Raw genomic sequence first — 18,231 nt, forward strand, 5'->3', positions numbered from 1 at the left:
ATAGTCACATTAATAGCCGCTCGGATTATATACACTTATTAAATTAAGTATATAATACTAATTATGTAATAAAATAATAATAACGTATTAATTGAATCCAGTATGTTTATGAAGCTTACATGTAAACTTAAGTATTAAATTTGTCGCAAAACCATATTTAACTTGACGATAATTATTAATGTTTAACAAATCTTTCTAATACAGTAATAATTTATTTAATAACACTGTAAAATATCATTTAAATTATTAATCTCATAAATAATAGACTACTATTACATATAATAGGGTAACGACCCAAAATTACATTGATTTTTTAATGAATTATTACGCAATTGTATAATAACATAATTAATTTTTATTTATTGACAGGATGTTCTCTCTATTTATATTATTTTAGTTATTTTGATGTATGAAAGGAACACAAGTAGTTCTTAGGTGACTGACCAACTACCGTAGGCTATGAGAAAGTAACGATGGAGGGTTCGGTGATTTGAAAAAATGCTTTAATTTTCTGTTGACTAGACAATTACAGACTACGATTTTAATGTACAACTAAAAATAAAAACGACTATAATACAAAACATATCCAAACATTGTACAGAAAATACTCAAAATACTAGCATTGTGTAACTAATAGTTATTAATACTGTTATAAGGTGGAATTTAAGAAATAAATTGATGTCTTCAAAGAAAGAGAAAGTAAAAACTATAAGATGAAAATATTTACTCCATGTGTAATTAAAATAAATGAGTTTGAGTAATGAATTTCAGTACAAGTTGTGTTTTAATAGTTACAACGACTTAAAAATATTGATGTTTTAACTTATTGAACTGAAAACTTATTATTGGAGAAAAAGTCAATTTTTTAAACGAATTTCAAAATATTAGATGGATTACACGTGTAGATTCTAGTACATTTTAAACATGTACCAAAGATAAAACTGACATAAATTTAAATGAAATTTCAATAATAACAATGTTATACAACTATTATTTCACTCAATAATAATTGCTCTAGTCATTGTTACGAACTCATTTTGTGTTTAGTGCACCTGACTTTAAAAAGCTATTACTAGTTTTAAAGTCTCGAAAATAAATTGTATCTATTATTGACCTTCATACCTTGAAATGAATACTATAAAATTAACGAAATTTCATAAAAAAATCATTTATTATACCGTAGACTTCTTTTGTAAATGTACAGAAAATATTTATGGACAATACAATAATATAAATTTAATTATAAACGAAAGAAAATTTTAAATTTTGTTATTTAAGTTACAATATTGTATTAGCTATGAAATTTATCTCAATTCAGCCGAGTAACATACCTAAATATAAAGTATATCATTGAGCAATATTTGGATCAAATTTCCATGAAGATTATTTGAATATCTTCTTTTTAAGTTAAATAATTTAATTTAAATAAACATATTGAACATGAAAGTAAATCATGTAGATTTTGCCATTCAATTATTGTTGATTGAAAATTAATGTTGTTGATATTTTCCGAACACCGATTGGAAAATTTCGCTTTAAGACTTAATCTGTTAAAATTTTAATTAATTAGCAATGAGTAACGACTCCAAACAACTTTTATCGATTTATCATACTTATTTTTAAAATTTTCTAGTAGCGATAGCAGCCTTTTTTTTTTTTTTTACTCAGCTTATTTTATGTCTTTTTAATTACACTGCAACACATTCACATAAGCAACGACAAAGTTTTAAAAACATCATTCAATTGATGCAGTAACATATTTTGATTGATCGACGCATATGACGTGCATAATTGAGGATCTAACGAAATACAAATACACTCTGGTACAATAACGAAATAGTTATTACTACGAGTATAAGTATATTACACTCGTGTAGTGTAATCGCATTCTCTGGGTAACCACTGAATCGAAATGTTGTCGCTGGATGACTAGAAAACGTATTGTTATCACATGTTGTTTAAGTACAACTTTTACATAAATACATTTTTTTAACTCAGTGTTATTTATGTTTTGTTTAATTATTTTTGGTTTTTGATTATTTTAGTGTATTGTTTATTTATTCCATTTTAATTTACGCAATAAAAAGTTGCATCCGTTTAATTTTTAATTGTTTAAAACAAATTTTTAACAAAAATGTTTAAAGAAAAAAGATGGATTATATTTCTTGATATTATGTTATTACTATTAGGTGAGTGTTATTTAATTTATTTATAATTCTAGTTGTTTTAATTTTAATTGGTAAATCACCCGTTGGAAATGTATTTTTGTGGTGTTTTATTGTTACAAATTATCATTTGAAATATAATTCTTACTATAAGTATGTAGTTCACTTGGTGGTTATTTAGTATTTTATTGAACAATATTCATTTTATTAGTTAAGATAATTGTAACAAGGTTACACATAACAATTTATCTGAAAAGAAAAAACGAGAACATATGTTATCGTTTATTAATTAAACTATTAGTATTACTAATTCCAATGTTTTTAATTTGCAATACTTATTAAACACATTTAAAGATATTTCAGAAGTAATTACAATAAACTTTTTTGTTCTAATAAGCTCAAGTATCTGCTTTTCTTTGTTAAGGCTCAATTGACCATGAAAATAGTTTCAAAATAGTATTGAATTTCGTTAATAATAAAATTTATCAAATTTTTTTACTTAATATATATATATATATATATAATATAAACCATAAAAATCTTATCTTCTAATAATACAATAACCTACTAGCACCAAATGATAAGGTAGAATTACGAATAATTATAATTAAGTACATCGATTTTATAGTTGAACTTGACACAGTTATTTATAAATAAAAGTTTTTGAAACATTTCTTACCTACGATTAACAAACATCAATGTATGTTAACATATTGACCTTTAATAACTTTAAAATAGATTTTTTAATATCACTAGATATAAAAATAAAAAAAAAATTACGAATGAATATAATTAGTATAATAATATGTTGTACATAAATAAGTAAAATATTTTGTTAAGGTAAGCGTGACATTATAATTATTCTCGAATAAAGCGTGTTTGATAACTATTAAAAGTTTTACTACAATATAAAAATGTAGAAGTATTTTATACATATTATAAAAAAATACCATATACAGAAATTGGTTTTATTAAATATCAACTATTATTCATATCTATGAAACAAATTGGAATATGTTGTGACAATAATTTTAATATTAAAGTATTAATAATCAAAAAATAATTGATAACCTTTTATATTACTTAGTTGTAAAAAATATCTCCAATACAAAAATTATTTCATTTTAGTGCTCTTAAGTCTCAGTAATAACTTGTATCAATTATCTAGATAATTCGCGATTAACCAACGTTTTAAATTGGAAGCAATTCTCTGGATGCAAAACAGATATAAAGTTAATTAGAGCCAAATACCAGACGTTAATTTTTTTCAGGTCCAATTGCAATCAAAGCAATTACTACAACAGTCATTCTTAGAATAATTAGTGATTATTAAAACTTTAATGGAACCAACACAAAATAAAAGTCATCAACCGTATGTGACAACAGTCATTTATATTATGCATGATCAGTAATTTAGATTCGTGTTTGCATTATCAATCATAACTATTATAGGTATCATATTTCATTGACTGAATCATTCGATCAAATATCATACTTTTATTGCCAAAATGTTATAAATTTTTTTTTTTTTTAAACTCAATGTTGAAAGTATTGAGAGTTTGTAGGCCAGACCCGAAAGGGCAACAACCTTTTATGTAAGTGTAAATAGACAACGAATGTTGTATTGATTCGGTAGTAAAAAAATATAAGAGTAAAAAAAACTTTAATTTATTAAGTTATGGGCCAATTGCCAACAATAAAACAATACGAGGGTAAATTTTAACACCATTGATCATAGTAGTGGTAATTTTTGCTAGCCGTCTCAATAATACTGAGTATTATAAAACTTTCGGATCAAAATTATAAATTTATTTTATTATTCTAGCATTTTTATTTAATAATATTTTGAAACCAACATCATTTATTTAACTTCAATTTTTAATTAAAAAATAAATAACAGGATAAAATACAATTACATGTTAATAATATAATTGAAGTATAAAACGAGATTGACTATAAAAAAATTATGACGTACCAAGTGACGAGCACAGTGATGACGACATGAATGATGTATTTCCTTTTAAATAATAATCATTTTTATCCTGTGCAACTTCAAAGGTCATAATCAGTGACGTTTACTAAACTAACAGGAGTGACGTAATTAACAGAGGATGTAAGTTACCGCATGGAGTTTGAATAAGTGTCCCAACCGGAAAGTACGTACATTTAATTCATACGGTAAATGTTGTTCATCGTATTTATTTGATTAATAATGACAATTGATTCAATTAAATTTTGTTAAATACATTTATTTTGTGCCAAACGTTAACAAATCTAATTTAAATTTTATTTTGATTATTATAATTACTTATCAGTAAAACTAAGGAGTTTAGACTTTGGTCTTTAAAAATTTGAGTCTCCGACAAATTTTATATTGTATAAAGATTTATAATGATTAACACAATCATACCAATTATATGAGAGAAATTAAGTTTTAACCATCTTTTTCGAAACGCTCGAGGTTTATAGAAATGTAACTAACAAATGCAGTTTTCACCCGAATTGGTCCAATATATAATAAAAACATTAGTAAATTTCTTTTGATATATATTTTTAGGTAGGATTCATAGTTTCTATAGGCCATGTATATGATTGTTTGTAGAAGTCATTTTCGGATTTAGCATTATAAAAATTACATATTTTTATAAAAAGTTACAGAAATAATATGTCGCTTAAGTAAACGTAATGAATACTAAAATAATATATTATGTTTATAAACATATTATGAGCTAATTAATTATTTATAATAATGACTCAAGTAAATTTAAACATCATTATTCAAGTGCAGCATATGATCATAGAACTTTTTAATGTTTAGCATGAGACTATACGTGACTATACAGATTAAAACTTATTTTAAAATAAAGTAGCATATTTAAAAACTTACTAATATGTTTATTTACTTATTTATATTTCAAAAACAGCATATAACAATAGAACCGTTTGAACATTTGTACTGCAAATATTTTACACATATGTTTTTTAACGTGCTTTTGATCATATTTTAATACGTGTAAATGTTTTATTAATAATAGTTAATGTCGTAGCATAAATTTTCCTAGGTTAGAAACAACTGTATTTACAGAAAATGATATTGGGGACTTGCATGTAGGCTAGAATGTTTTTAGATACCCAAAATTTGTGGTAAATGTCTTTAAGTTAATATTTATTATACTAAAAAAATAGAAGCGATCAGCATTAAAATACTTAATATGCATCATGCAGTCTTTTAAAATAATCGCGTTACTAATGTCAAGCTGTGGCCATTAACTAACCTTCCGTACAAATTTACACTGTCTGTCGGCTGAAAATAACAACATACACTTCAAAAAAGAAGCATCTGTCCATTAGACGTTAATTTAAAATAATTTATGATGTAAACACATCATGAATTTTTTTCATTAGGCTTAGCATATCATATTTACTTTAAAAATGCAGTTAAAATAATTCAGTTTCCTTAACTAATTTTTAAAAGTTATGCAGCAATACATTTCTTAAAAACATTTTTACAGTACATTTTCAAATCAATTTTGAATGGAATAAATTAAATAAAATATTAATATTCCTTATAAATACATAAACAATACATATTTTTTAAACTCAAAGAACTTTTTTCTATGTGTCATTTTTTGTAAAACATCTAAAGAATAATTTTACTAATTTCAATTTTCAAGATGACAAAATTGAAAAGATGAAATTTTTATTTTCTCTAACTTATATCAACAAATTTCGTTATAAAAATGAAATATTTATTTAACAACATACTACTAATACTTTATAGTTGACGCATCATTTTTTTTGATATTATTTGTAATTTTTCAAATTTTTAGTAGTTATGTCAATAGTATGATTGAAAAATGTATTTTATTATTGTTATAATAATTCACCGACTGAAGTTCTAGTACAAGTTCTCATTAATTTAACATTATAAATGTCGAAACCATCTTTGTTGGTTATATTATTCTTATTAACCCTGTAATAATGAACATTTTATTTTTGAAGTATGTTCATGATCAAACTACTGCCATACAGTCACAATAATACTCATACCACAATAACAACAATAGTTCTCAAAAATAACTGGTGTGCAGTCACAATTATTTAATATAAAACATAATATAACATCATTGTTCATATGTAAATTTGAAACAACATGCGATCAAAACTGATTGTATGTGAAAGTACCTGTGCGTATTTTTTTATTTAATTTAAAGTGATTCAATTATATAGGATATTGTAATTCCTATTTGAAAAATGAAGAAAAAAATGGAAATATTCTAAAAAATATTTAATAAGTAGTTTAATTTTATGATTTAAATTTAAAATAAAAAAATCATATTACTTATACGTAATATGTTTTCGTAATTTATAAATTAAAAAAAAAATTAAACAAGCATAACTACCATTTTATTTTAAAATAGAAAAAAATGTTAGTCATACCACAATATATATCTAGAAATAACATTTTTAAACTATAGAAATCAACTATAGAAGATTCGTGATTAATAAGCGAGGTAAAATGAATTAAATATAATATGCAATTAATTCTGCAATTCTGTCAATGGACTGCGCCTCACCTCAGTCTATGTATTAAACTGGTAATAACTTTCAAACAATAGGTCAAATATTGTTATTGACCAGTCATTTTTTTTACTAGATCATTTTTTATTTTATAAATTAGTTAAATATTAATGTTGTCATAAAAAAAAAAAATTGACACTATTAAGGTACAAGAAATGAATTTTAAGAATAACTAATAACTGATAAATCAAGAAATAAAACAAACTAAAAGATACCAAAAATAATTTACATGACATAATTATTTTTTCAAAAGAAATCGAGTGGCTAGCCTTAAATTATTGCCTTGTATATAAAGGATGCCCCACCATGTTCTCACATATCTAATAACTTTAGATCCAGCAAATATCTAACGTTACTTTTTTTAAAATAATTTTTACAGTCTTGAATTACGTTTAAAATTGAATTTTTACTACGTTTACCTAATAAAAAATTTAATTAATTTTTTATACAATTTTAAAATAGCCATTTTTTAGGTGTTTTCTTTCGAATTTTTTGTTGAATCTATAACAACTTTAGGATAGGTACATATGAATTAACTATGTGTATTCGTTGCGCTACATACTGACTATGTGTATTAAAATGTTTGCAATTCAATACGTACCTTATTTTAAAGTTGTTATTGAAGCATAAAAATTTTTGTAAGAAGACATTTTTATATCCGACGAACATAGATATAAATTGGTCTACAATAATTTTTTTTCAAATAAATTTAAAATATAGTATAATAACTTTGCATTATTTGTAGAGCAAAGTAAATTAAATTACTTTCAAAAAAAAATTATTTTAAAATATTAATTTTTACTACCCCTAATCATTTAAAAATGATAAAAAAAGTATTCTACCGCGGTCGTCGATTATTTCATACTCGTTTTGTTACTGGATTTTATAACTTGTTCGTCATACCACGATCCGTATTATGAACTTGTTCAGAGGGTGACAAGATTAATTGTATAGATAAAATGACATTGACATTGACCTATGACTTAGGTCAAAAATGTCAATATTAATCTTATTCATACGCACGTTTTAATAATTTACCGAGTGCTTGTTTTACTCTCATTCTACTTTCACTGCCGAATTCACTATGAATGATACTGATTTTCTATCATTTAAAAATAAATACAACTTTTTGCGTTTTATGTATATAATACATTTTTATGGACTTATTTCAGTATGTGTTTAAAAAATACTAAACCAAATAAATATCAAAAATCGCCATATGCTAAATTTATTATATTACATCAGTGATGGGATAGAAAGCGTTCATATGAATATGCTCATCGTGAGCGCGTCATTGACAAACGCCTAAAATTCAACTCGTGTCGAATTTGAGATGAACAAGGGAAATGCGACGCAGTCTACTAGTCAACATGATGCGAGCGGTTCACTCATACTGATCCTCGGCCTGGGCGGATATCTTTGAGTATTCGCTCAAGAACAAGGAAATCCTCCTCAGGATTGACAGGCGGGCGGCGATTCGGACAGTTTCGGATTGCCAAACGGTGACGGAGTGGAGACCGGCATTTCGTCGTCACAGCCGCCCGCCGATTTGCTGGTCTCGGCCAGCCACCGGGAGCTCGTCACGAAAACTAGCTAACGCTTCGGTGAGACTGTGTTCTGTCGGTGGGTGCGTCTCCAGGGAGTTCGGACCGAAGCACAATACGGTAGTGTACGTTTTAGAAACGGTGTGAAGTAATGCCCAACAGCAATTCTAGGCTTACAGAATAGCTGATTAGTGTAAAAAAATATATATTTTTAAATAATTTCAGTGAGGGTTCAGACCTCTCACAGATACGGCCTTGCCCCATAGCAACAATAAATACATGGTAAAGTTATAATTTTATTCAGAGGAAATACAGCAGTCCAACAAGTAGTGAATTTTTATTATATATGCCCCACTCCATATTTACGCTACAAATCACACGTTTTCGTAATTCAACGTTATTATCATTATTTGTTATATGATAATAAGATATCGATTTAAATTTATGTTTTTTCTCATTACTCAGATAAATCTAGAATGGTTTAGCAATAAGAATTGTATTCATTTAATTAAGTCAACATAATGCGTTTTCTTTATAATTTTTACTCACATATATGATTTTTAACAATGTTGTTGTATATTTTTATTTTTAATCAGCTTTCGCCAATACAAAATAAGAGAATAAACCATTGTTATTTGTATTAGATAATCTGTCTACTTGCTATTATAACTAATTTAAATCATTCAGCTTTTAATCCTTTATCTTTTACTCAGTAATACGCATTTAACCTTGAAACTGAATGCTTTTCTTCTCCGCAGAAAAAAATCTTCGACATAAAAGTGTTAATACAGTAACATGTAGTTGTCATTTAACCTCGTACGTTTATGCTTTATTTGTATTTTGTATAGTTTTAACCAAGAATTGTGTTTCGCGACGAATCCAGTTTTATAACAACAGCTATCGCAATACATCAACATATTCTTTGTGGTCTATGAGTAGTCATGCGAACATTTCGTTAATGTGTTAGTTTATAGTTAAAACCACTATTGTTCGACGTTTGATATTTGAATTTTTTTTTGTTTTGTAACATACGTCTTTGCCCTAACGTCACATCTGAACTATAATTTCAATAAATATATTATATGGGTCGTATTTGTATATTGTGGACATGTGTCGAGTTCGCGAAGGCTATCAAAATCAAAACATACCTTTGTAAGTTAACAGTATCTTTTAAATGCTAGAAATATGGCGAAATATGAACTAATTATTTTCATTATTTATCTTGATACATAATTATTTTTTATCATTGTTGGTGTGCTGTCGATTTAACTATTGACAAATACCATTAGTAGTGCTACCAACGCAATATAATACGTGGATACATACTGTTATTTGATAATGTTTATTGTGAACAAGTTTTAACAAATAGTTAATTTAGAATACATTTCGGCAATTTCATTTTAATTTATTATTGTTTAAATTTTTTCTATTCAGTTAAATTTTTTTGACTCTGTTGAACCTATAGAGCAACAAAAATAAATATATTTATTTGGGATAGGTATAATATAACTATGTGTAATTGTATTATTATTGTACAATAAGCTTTCCATAAGATTCTCATAACCCCTCCAAAAAATATATAGACATAGAAATTGTATTATTGAGAAATACAATTAAAAATTTGTATGAATCCCATCAAATCATGCTATGAAATTTATAATATATAGGAAATATTCTATGAAAATTGTACTTTTCGTATACAGCACATTAATTTAAACTAGTAAACTAGACGACACAAAAATCAACTCATGATACATTTTTGTAATCCAGTTGATTTTATTTTTTACCTTTTCCTCGCCAACTGGACAAGAAACATCATCGAAAAAATTTTTTATCGTACTGAACTGGCTATTTTTGTCACTTACTGGGGATTTGTTAAAAATACATTGTTTATATACGAAAATAACGTATCCTTTACGTATTAATAATTTCTTACTGACGTATGCATGAATTATTATGTATTATTTCTTATAGGAAAAATTAAGAAATTTATCTTTTACATATGTTATCAGTTAATTTGAATTCAAACAATTTTCATTAAAAAAAAGACTAGTAAACGTTATGAAAACGTAATCAAAAACAATAAATGAAATATTAATAAGCGTAAAATATTGTTAAACGTAAAACTATTTATAACGTAAAACAATTCCTACTAAAAAAAAATATTGAATTACTGAGCACACTGAGGTCGCGGCATATTTGGAATAAGTGACTTTGGATTAAATTATATAATTATTATATATTGTTATATTATTATATTATCGTGTAACAAGTTAACAACCCTTTCACTTAGTATGATTGAATTTGGAGAGCCTATTCGCTATTAGCAAGTAGGTATGTCCACGTCGACCGGTTCCAACTAACCAAAGTCATATAAGAGCAAGGGTATATGTTACTACCCCTGCTGAGCATAACTAGAATCTGCGACATTATAAAGCCCGTGATTCTTGCATATCCTCCTGTAAAAAACAGTAATGCTTAAGAACAATTAATTATATCAACCATAATAATGTTTTCTTCGTCAGCGAGCAAAATTCATTGTAATATATTTTTCATATTATTAACCACTGTATTGATTACATCACTAGATAAATTGTAGGAATTTTATTTTTGACTAAAGGATTGTACTTTCCCATAATTATTAAATATGCTTCTTTTCCATTAGCCACCTCTTTTCAATTACATTTATATCATTCCAGCATACACATTTAGAATTTTATTTTAAAAACACAATAAGATAAAGATACAAATAAGAACGCATTTGTCTTGAACAATTTTCAAAAATTAAAATTAAGTAATCATTTTTGTTTTGGCGGCCAATTTCTCATAGAACATTTGTGAGATAGATTTTTTTTAATATTGTAGTACATTTATAAATAAATTTGATATAGGTTTAAAGAACGCAGTTATTCCAGTCTTTTATTTAATACTTCCTGTACTTTAATTAGATTTTCAATTATAGCACATTAAAAGAAGAATTATTGTGTTTTTATTTATTTCATTATAAAGAAGTCATAGAAGGCTTTAATTTCATATAGGTTTGAAGAACGCAGACGTTCCGAAACATTTTCGAAAATTGAAAATAAAATAGTTTTTTTTAAAATTGCTAATTTTTTATTTTGATAACCGATTTTCTGTAGTAGAACAATCATCCAGACCATTTTTTTTTAGTAGTATACTTATGATCTCTAATTTGATATTAGTTAAAAGTTATTAGACCTTGCGGAATATTTTCAAAAATTGAATTGAAAAAAAATGTTATTATGATAAATTAAAAAAAAAAAAAAATTATAGTAATTTTAAAATGCAAAAAAAAAGTTTTGAAAATTTCGTTTTTTATGGTAATACAATTTTGAGATATTTTTAAAATTTTTGAAATTGAGAGGTTAAAATTATGTTTCTTTAAGGTGTTATTTATTTAAATCAGTCCAATGAAAGCTGACAATTTTCATAGATAGACAGAAAAGCATACAGACCACCACAAAATCAATACTTACTCAGCTTTACATCGAAGCTAATGAGTTTTATGTAAGAAAAAAGTAGTTACTTGCTCCATATATTAACTGCTGATTATGGTAGTGAATTATTCTTCAAACAATTTTGACTTTGAATGTAAAAATATAGTAACGTGTTTTAACGTTAAACATAAAAATTGTACAACGCTTAAATATTGAATAACGTTAAACTCAATCATAAGATAACATTATAATATATTTAAACATTGACCAAAGCAAATATGTAATCCAACTTCTAATTATAAATAAATATTTTTATTATTGTCTTTAAAAATTTACTGTATAAACTTAAACGATTATCAAATCTTAAAATTGAGTTTATGAATATTATATTTATATTTGTAGTTGTCATTTAAATGTCAATACTTTGATAAAGGTTTAAGGTTAATAGAGAAGACTAACATTATATGTTAAAGTTCATGTATTGACTAATAAGGAATATACTTACTTTTTATGAATAATTGCTTATAATAGCAATTATGTTGACCATGCTTTCCTAGTCTATTTACAAAATAAAATTTTACTAAATATATTGAATTCAAAATAAAACGTATTAATATGTGGCTTCTCAAATATAAATGTAGATATTAATTTCTCTTCAATATTGTTATTATACCAACTACTATCTAAAAGTTTAATTCACACAATTAAAAGTTGTTCATTTAATTAAAAAAAAGTAATATAAAACAATGATTATGTATTATTATTTATTATACATAACATTGATTCTTAAAAACTTATTATTTTATTTATTTTGTTTGTTCTAGTTTTGGTAGTTATGTGCTTAGTAGAGTCAGGAAAAATACCTCATTTACAAAGCATTGGTTTTTATTGTGGTGATCCAAAAATCAATTTTGCGTACAAGGGAGATACTGTGAAACCACATGTTCTAATATTAGTAACACTTGTTATTCCCTTTATAGTGGTATGTCTTCTTTACAGTTTTTCAATAAATATGCATTTACCAAAGAAATAAAATTTTACATGTAATTATTACAGACAACTTCTGCAGAATTTTTAGAAAAAGAAAAAAATAAGTTTGATTCGGGCCATTACGAATGGCTTAAGGAATCTTTACGATGGTATCGCCAATATATTTTAGGTCTTATATTCGTATTTTTTATTACTGATGTCGGAAAAATTTTGATTGGTGAACCTAGGCCTCATTTTTTGGACACGTGTAACCCCATAGAAGCTGTTAACTGTACTAAAAACAGGTAACCAACTGTTTATATATTACTTTTTTTAACTTTTTACACAAAACCTACTAACCATAAAAATCCTTTATCATTTCTGGGCGTTAGTTTTAACCTTCCTTTAACTGCTTTACTATATATCAATCAGGTATTCCAAAATCCTTTCATGGTACTGTCTGTGCTACTAGTGAATAAATCTTATATTAAAGATGATTAATAGTCCTAACATCTCCACAATATTCGAACTTATTAGATTTACAAAGTGATTATTATCTAAATAAAATTTATAGTTTTAACAAGATGTTAATATATTTTTTTAGTTATATGTATCAATATCACTGTAACAATGAAAAAATAAGTGAATACATTTTACAAGATGCTAGCAAATCTTTCCCATCGGGCCATGCTTCGATATCTGTTTATGGATCAATATCCTTAGCGGTAAGTGTACTTCATTATAAGTAATTGATACATTCCGTCACTAAAGATGCAACAACATCTATCTCAGTTTTATTAACTTTATAGGAGAGTAAAAAAATAATTTATAAACTACTAAAATTGCGAGGAAAAATTCAAAAAAAGGCTTCCCAAAAATGATCAGTTTCTCATCCTTTTATTTCTCTAACTTAACCTACTACAGAAGGTGGCAGTCCTTTTTCACATGCTAGGGAGTCAAAGGTGGTTCTTGGCTAAGCCAATGATGTACGGGTCAAGTATTATGGTCGGCTCTATCAGAGACCAGACACCACTAATAAGAAAGTCACAAGAAAAATTTCATTGATACCTTAGAGAGATCAAACCCGGGACCCCGTACACCGAAACATACGTTTCTACGCATTACGCTAGGCCAATCCCCCAAAAGAAATTGTTTGTGACATATAAATATTATTTATAGGACAACAAAATCTTAAATACACCCCCTTATGAGATAAATGGTGCAATATTTCTAATTTTGTTTCTTTTGTAATAATTTATTATGTCATTATAATAATTAAAGTAAAAAAAATGGCTTATTTAAACTTGGAGTATTTTAATAGATGCAATAAAAATAGTTTATTTGAATCTAAATTTAATATCCTATCTATCAAAAATAGTTTTACATTATATAATACATACAGGTGCACACTGGGTTTATTTTTTCTACCGAGAAACTATATATCGCTAGGGTCCACTTTCCAAGACGTATTTATGATTTTGATACTCCAGGTAAAGTTTTATTATCGCTCTTACATACCGCCCCCCCAAAAAAATATTTTTATCATACCCCGTATTATTATCTATGATTTTACGTTATTAACTTTTGATAATATTATCATGAAAAATAAAAATCGCTGTGTAGCCGCTATCCAAAATATTAGATTATTTACGCAACGGAAATATTACAAATATCTTATTCATACATCTCCCTAACGAGTATAATGAAAAAAATAAAGTTAAATTTTAGCTGGTTAAACTTAAACAGGAGTTGAATCTAACAAAAAAAAAAAAAGTTGTCAAAAGACGGTATACCGGAACACGTAAGACGTCAAAAACTCCAGGGAACGTTCACCGTTGGCGAGATCGGTGGTCGGCCCCGTAGATAGACTTAGCACCTTAGCTATGTAGTGGGATACTTTAATCAAGTTGGACTCGCGATGTAAAAAGGCGGCTGATGAGAGAAAGAAGGTATTCGTGTAAAATATACGGTGCTCTGTCAATACATGTAAAAGGAAATTTATCAATTTCCGTCACTCTGCTACTGGGTAAATTGCATTTTAAGATTCAACATCAAGAACAATTAATAGATATTAAAAACATAACTAAATAATTATAATCATAATTACTGATCAAAGAATTTTGAACTCAAAATTTGTAAAAAAAAATCACATTAGCCAAATGATACTCTGATGGTTAATTATCATCCAACTCTTCGATCTGACGGTGTCAACTCTCCCGTTAAAATATTAAACTATAAGTTTATAATTAAATTGTTTTATTTGAATTAATTTTTAGTGGTATTTGCAAAATAAATGTAAGATTGGTTCATTACTGTTGGTACCAGTACTGCAATCCATATGCATACTTTGGGCTATTTTTTGTTCACTTACACGCATTTCAGATCACAGGCATCATTGGTGGGATGTTCTTGCAGGTTCAATTATAGGGATTTCAATCACCATGTATATAGTAAGATTTTTCAATTTTTTTAAAAATATATCTTTCACTATTAACGCTATAAAACACTACATTTTTCTAGAATGGTTTATTTAATAGACGAAGAAATAAAGTTAAATCTACTACAGAAACGTGGTCTAACGAAACAGCGGACAACGGTTACCTAACAGGAAGACTTATTAATGTGGTAACTGAAGACAAAAATCAATCACCTAATTTATAGTTGTTCGATTAACTTATTTCAATATTATACTTAATATTGATAATAAAATCTTTACTCAACGCAATAACAATCGACAAGTAAAAAAAATCTTGTGAATGCCTCCTATGCATTTAATGTATCTATTTATTAAGTTAGTAAATTTGTATTATTGTGTATTTAACATCATAGAAATATGAGTATATATACTTTATTGTTACTATTGTTAATCTTTTAAGATAGTATTCCAAGTTAGTGACTAAATTACGCACATCTGTTTTTATATTATGTAAAAATTTGTTATACATTTTTCTTTGTATATTTCTTTTGATTAAACTAAATTAAGTTGTAGTAGTGGTTACATGTATGTACAATTTTTGATGAATTCAACTGCCTAAATTTTAATATAATTATTTTTTTAAATAAACATTAATTTAAATAAATTAGACATAATTGCTTCGAATTTCGTTTTGCAGAAGGTATAAAGATTTATTTTAATTTAATCGGAGCCATAATCCAGAAATGACAAAGAATAACTTTAAAACACAAACGTTATTTTGAAGAGTGAACCCTAGAAATGTTTAATAGTAAAAATAAATATTGAAATACCAAGATACTGGATCAAATTGATATTGTATGTAATACATCGCCATTAGAAATATTGAATCCTTAATAAGGAAAATGGATGAATAAAAAAAACACGCCAAGATTGAATAATTGAGAAAACATTTAAATAAAAAAAAAACCAATATTTTTTTATAGTTTTTAATACATAGTATTATTGTACTTTGACAATTATATTTTATCAGCAACTATTTTTAAAGAGCAGTTTTTAGAAATGGTTTTGAGGGTATATGAAATCAATATCGAGATGATAAGGTATGAAGACTATAAACATTTTTCGATTAATCAAGTGGTTTATGATAAAAATCGCCTGTATAGCGCTTAGTACTTCAGTCAAAATTTTCTAAGCCTTCTCTCAACTATCATTTCAAATATGCAGAAGTTAATTATAAGCTGTATTGCATAAAAATAATGTAACATTACTGGATAATATACATTAAAACTATTTTTACTTGTAATAAATGTAGTTCTATTTCTGATGAAGAATTTCGAAAGTGTTTCCCTAAGAATTCAATATTACAATATAGAAAAATGACCACATATGAAATACAAAGTATTTACTAGTAAAAATAAAAAAAATAAAAATCGTATATTGTTTTTACAATATAATTGTCAGTATATTACAATAATATCAAATACAAATCACATTATTTTTTTGATGCAGCATTTTTCTTCTTAATTTCAGCAAATTTAGTTTTCAATGCCAACTTTTTTTCTCTTCTTTCATTAGCTCTAGCAATCTGCTCTTCAGTGGACAAATTACCTTTTAATGCGTATTTTTGATTCCTTAAGAATTTTTGGCATACCTATAATCAATTATAATTGATCTTAACATTAATACCTATTAATTTCATTAAATAATTGTAAATTTTATATAAGGAATACAACTTAGAACTAAGTTAGCATAAACTGTATACTTTTCATAAAGAAACAAATTAATTTGTTTACTTGACAACAGGTAAAATAACAATATTAGTTTAATCATTAAATTTTGATTTATTTAAAAAAAATATTGTTAATGAGATATTATTAGTTAATTAAATAAAAAATATAGGTATTAGTTTAAAAACCATGAAAATATCATTCAGAAAAATTAAAATGTGGTTTCCAATACTTTCAAAAACAATATTTACTAAAAAAATTTAAGGAAAGTTTTAGCATACAAAAATTTTAATTTAATTAAGATTAAATGTTTCCTCTGTAAGAATACTTGTAAGGAAAATAAATTGTTTTATTACATGTAATTTTCTTTAAAAAATTTTCTCTCGTATAAAAATAGTTTAAAATGTTGAGCTACAATTATTCAGAGCTAAATCCAATTATTTCGCTTAAAAAAATTACTTCTTATTCTACTAAAATAATATGAGAGAATACAAATATTTATTGTTTGAACAGCTTAGTTTAATCATAACTTACACCACGACGAGATTCATGCCTAAATTTCTTTGGCCTTTTAATACCATTACGATGATCCTTGCGGTCTATAGAAATATAGTTTAACATCATTACATTAGTAAAAGAATAAAGCCTGTTTTGAAAAACAAAAGTAATGCTTACTTTGATTATGATTTGTATGATTCTTTGACTTAGCCATAGCTGTAAATCCTACAAAAATACATAGTAAATAATAATAATTTAGTTAAATAAAATTCATATTTCACATTAATACATTTGAACTAGAAATAGAATACTAAACTACGATTAGAAATACGACTTTTAGTAAATACAGTCCCATTAAACACAATAATAGAAAAAGAAAATTTCTGGTTAAATAAAGAATTGCAACTATGTAACCACGTAAAAAAAAATTAGTCCAATTATTCTTATATAGATACACAATATCTATAAAATAATTTTTTAATACATCTTATGTTAAAATAATTTTTGAACATTAATAAGGTTGTAATAGTCCAACAACCATGTGACAATATAAATTATCGAGTATATGTATTAGATATTATACTGAATTAAAGAATTTAGACAATCTAAATACATAATAAATTCGATATATATTTTAAAAGTAATTAGAAGTTTAATATAAATAAGATATTACCTCTAACACAAAATTGGAATTAAAAGCACACAAAAATACTAGTTTTAAAAGACACGATGTTAAATATCAACTACTTATGACGCCATTTCTAAAATAATTCATGATAGTGAATAGTGATAATAAGTATTTTACAAGGAGTTTAAAAAATGTATTTTTAAAAATTAATTTAAAAATTTTTTATTTTAATTATAAACTTAAAT

At 25.6% G+C, this 18,231-nt stretch overlaps 2 protein-coding genes across 4 annotated transcripts; one reads left to right on the plus strand and one right to left on the minus strand.

Annotated features, from left to right (window-relative positions):
• The first annotated feature begins 1,872 nt into the window (after window positions 1-1,872).
• Window positions 1,873-15,539, plus strand: LOC126906862 (phospholipid phosphatase 3-like). Of its 3 annotated transcripts, none has more exons than XM_050687778.1 (6): window positions 1,873-2,189; window positions 12,573-12,730; window positions 12,805-13,022; window positions 13,322-13,442; window positions 14,994-15,167; window positions 15,238-15,539. In XM_050687778.1, the coding sequence occupies exons 1-6, from the start codon at window positions 2,135-2,137 to the stop codon at window positions 15,376-15,378; spliced, it is 867 nt and encodes a 288-aa protein (XP_050543735.1). In that variant the 5' UTR covers window positions 1,873-2,134; the 3' UTR covers window positions 15,379-15,539. The 3 variants fall into 3 exon arrangements, with proteins under 3 accessions (XP_050543735.1, XP_050543744.1, XP_050543727.1); XM_050687787.1 differs by lacking the exon at window positions 1,873-2,189 and adding an exon at window positions 8,329-8,350; XM_050687770.1 differs by lacking the exon at window positions 1,873-2,189 and adding an exon at window positions 9,068-9,442.
• A 1,029-nt stretch (window positions 15,540-16,568) lies between these two features.
• LOC126906877 (60S ribosomal protein L29) lies at window positions 16,569-18,149 on the minus strand. Its single transcript, XM_050687799.1, has 4 exons — window positions 18,032-18,149; window positions 17,536-17,583; window positions 17,395-17,459; window positions 16,569-16,784 (listed from the first exon to the last, which is right to left on the minus strand). Exons 2-4 carry the CDS (start codon window positions 17,570-17,572, stop codon window positions 16,626-16,628), a joined length of 261 nt encoding a protein of 86 aa, XP_050543756.1. The 5' UTR covers window positions 17,573-17,583; window positions 18,032-18,149; the 3' UTR covers window positions 16,569-16,625.
• Between the last annotated feature and the right edge of the window lie 82 nt (window positions 18,150-18,231).

Source organism: Daktulosphaira vitifoliae, unplaced genomic scaffold (assembly GCF_025091365.1).
Source record: "Daktulosphaira vitifoliae isolate Bord-2020 unplaced genomic scaffold, ASM2509136v1 Scaffold_1, whole genome shotgun sequence".
NCBI lineage: Eukaryota > Metazoa > Arthropoda > Insecta > Hemiptera > Phylloxeridae > Daktulosphaira > Daktulosphaira vitifoliae.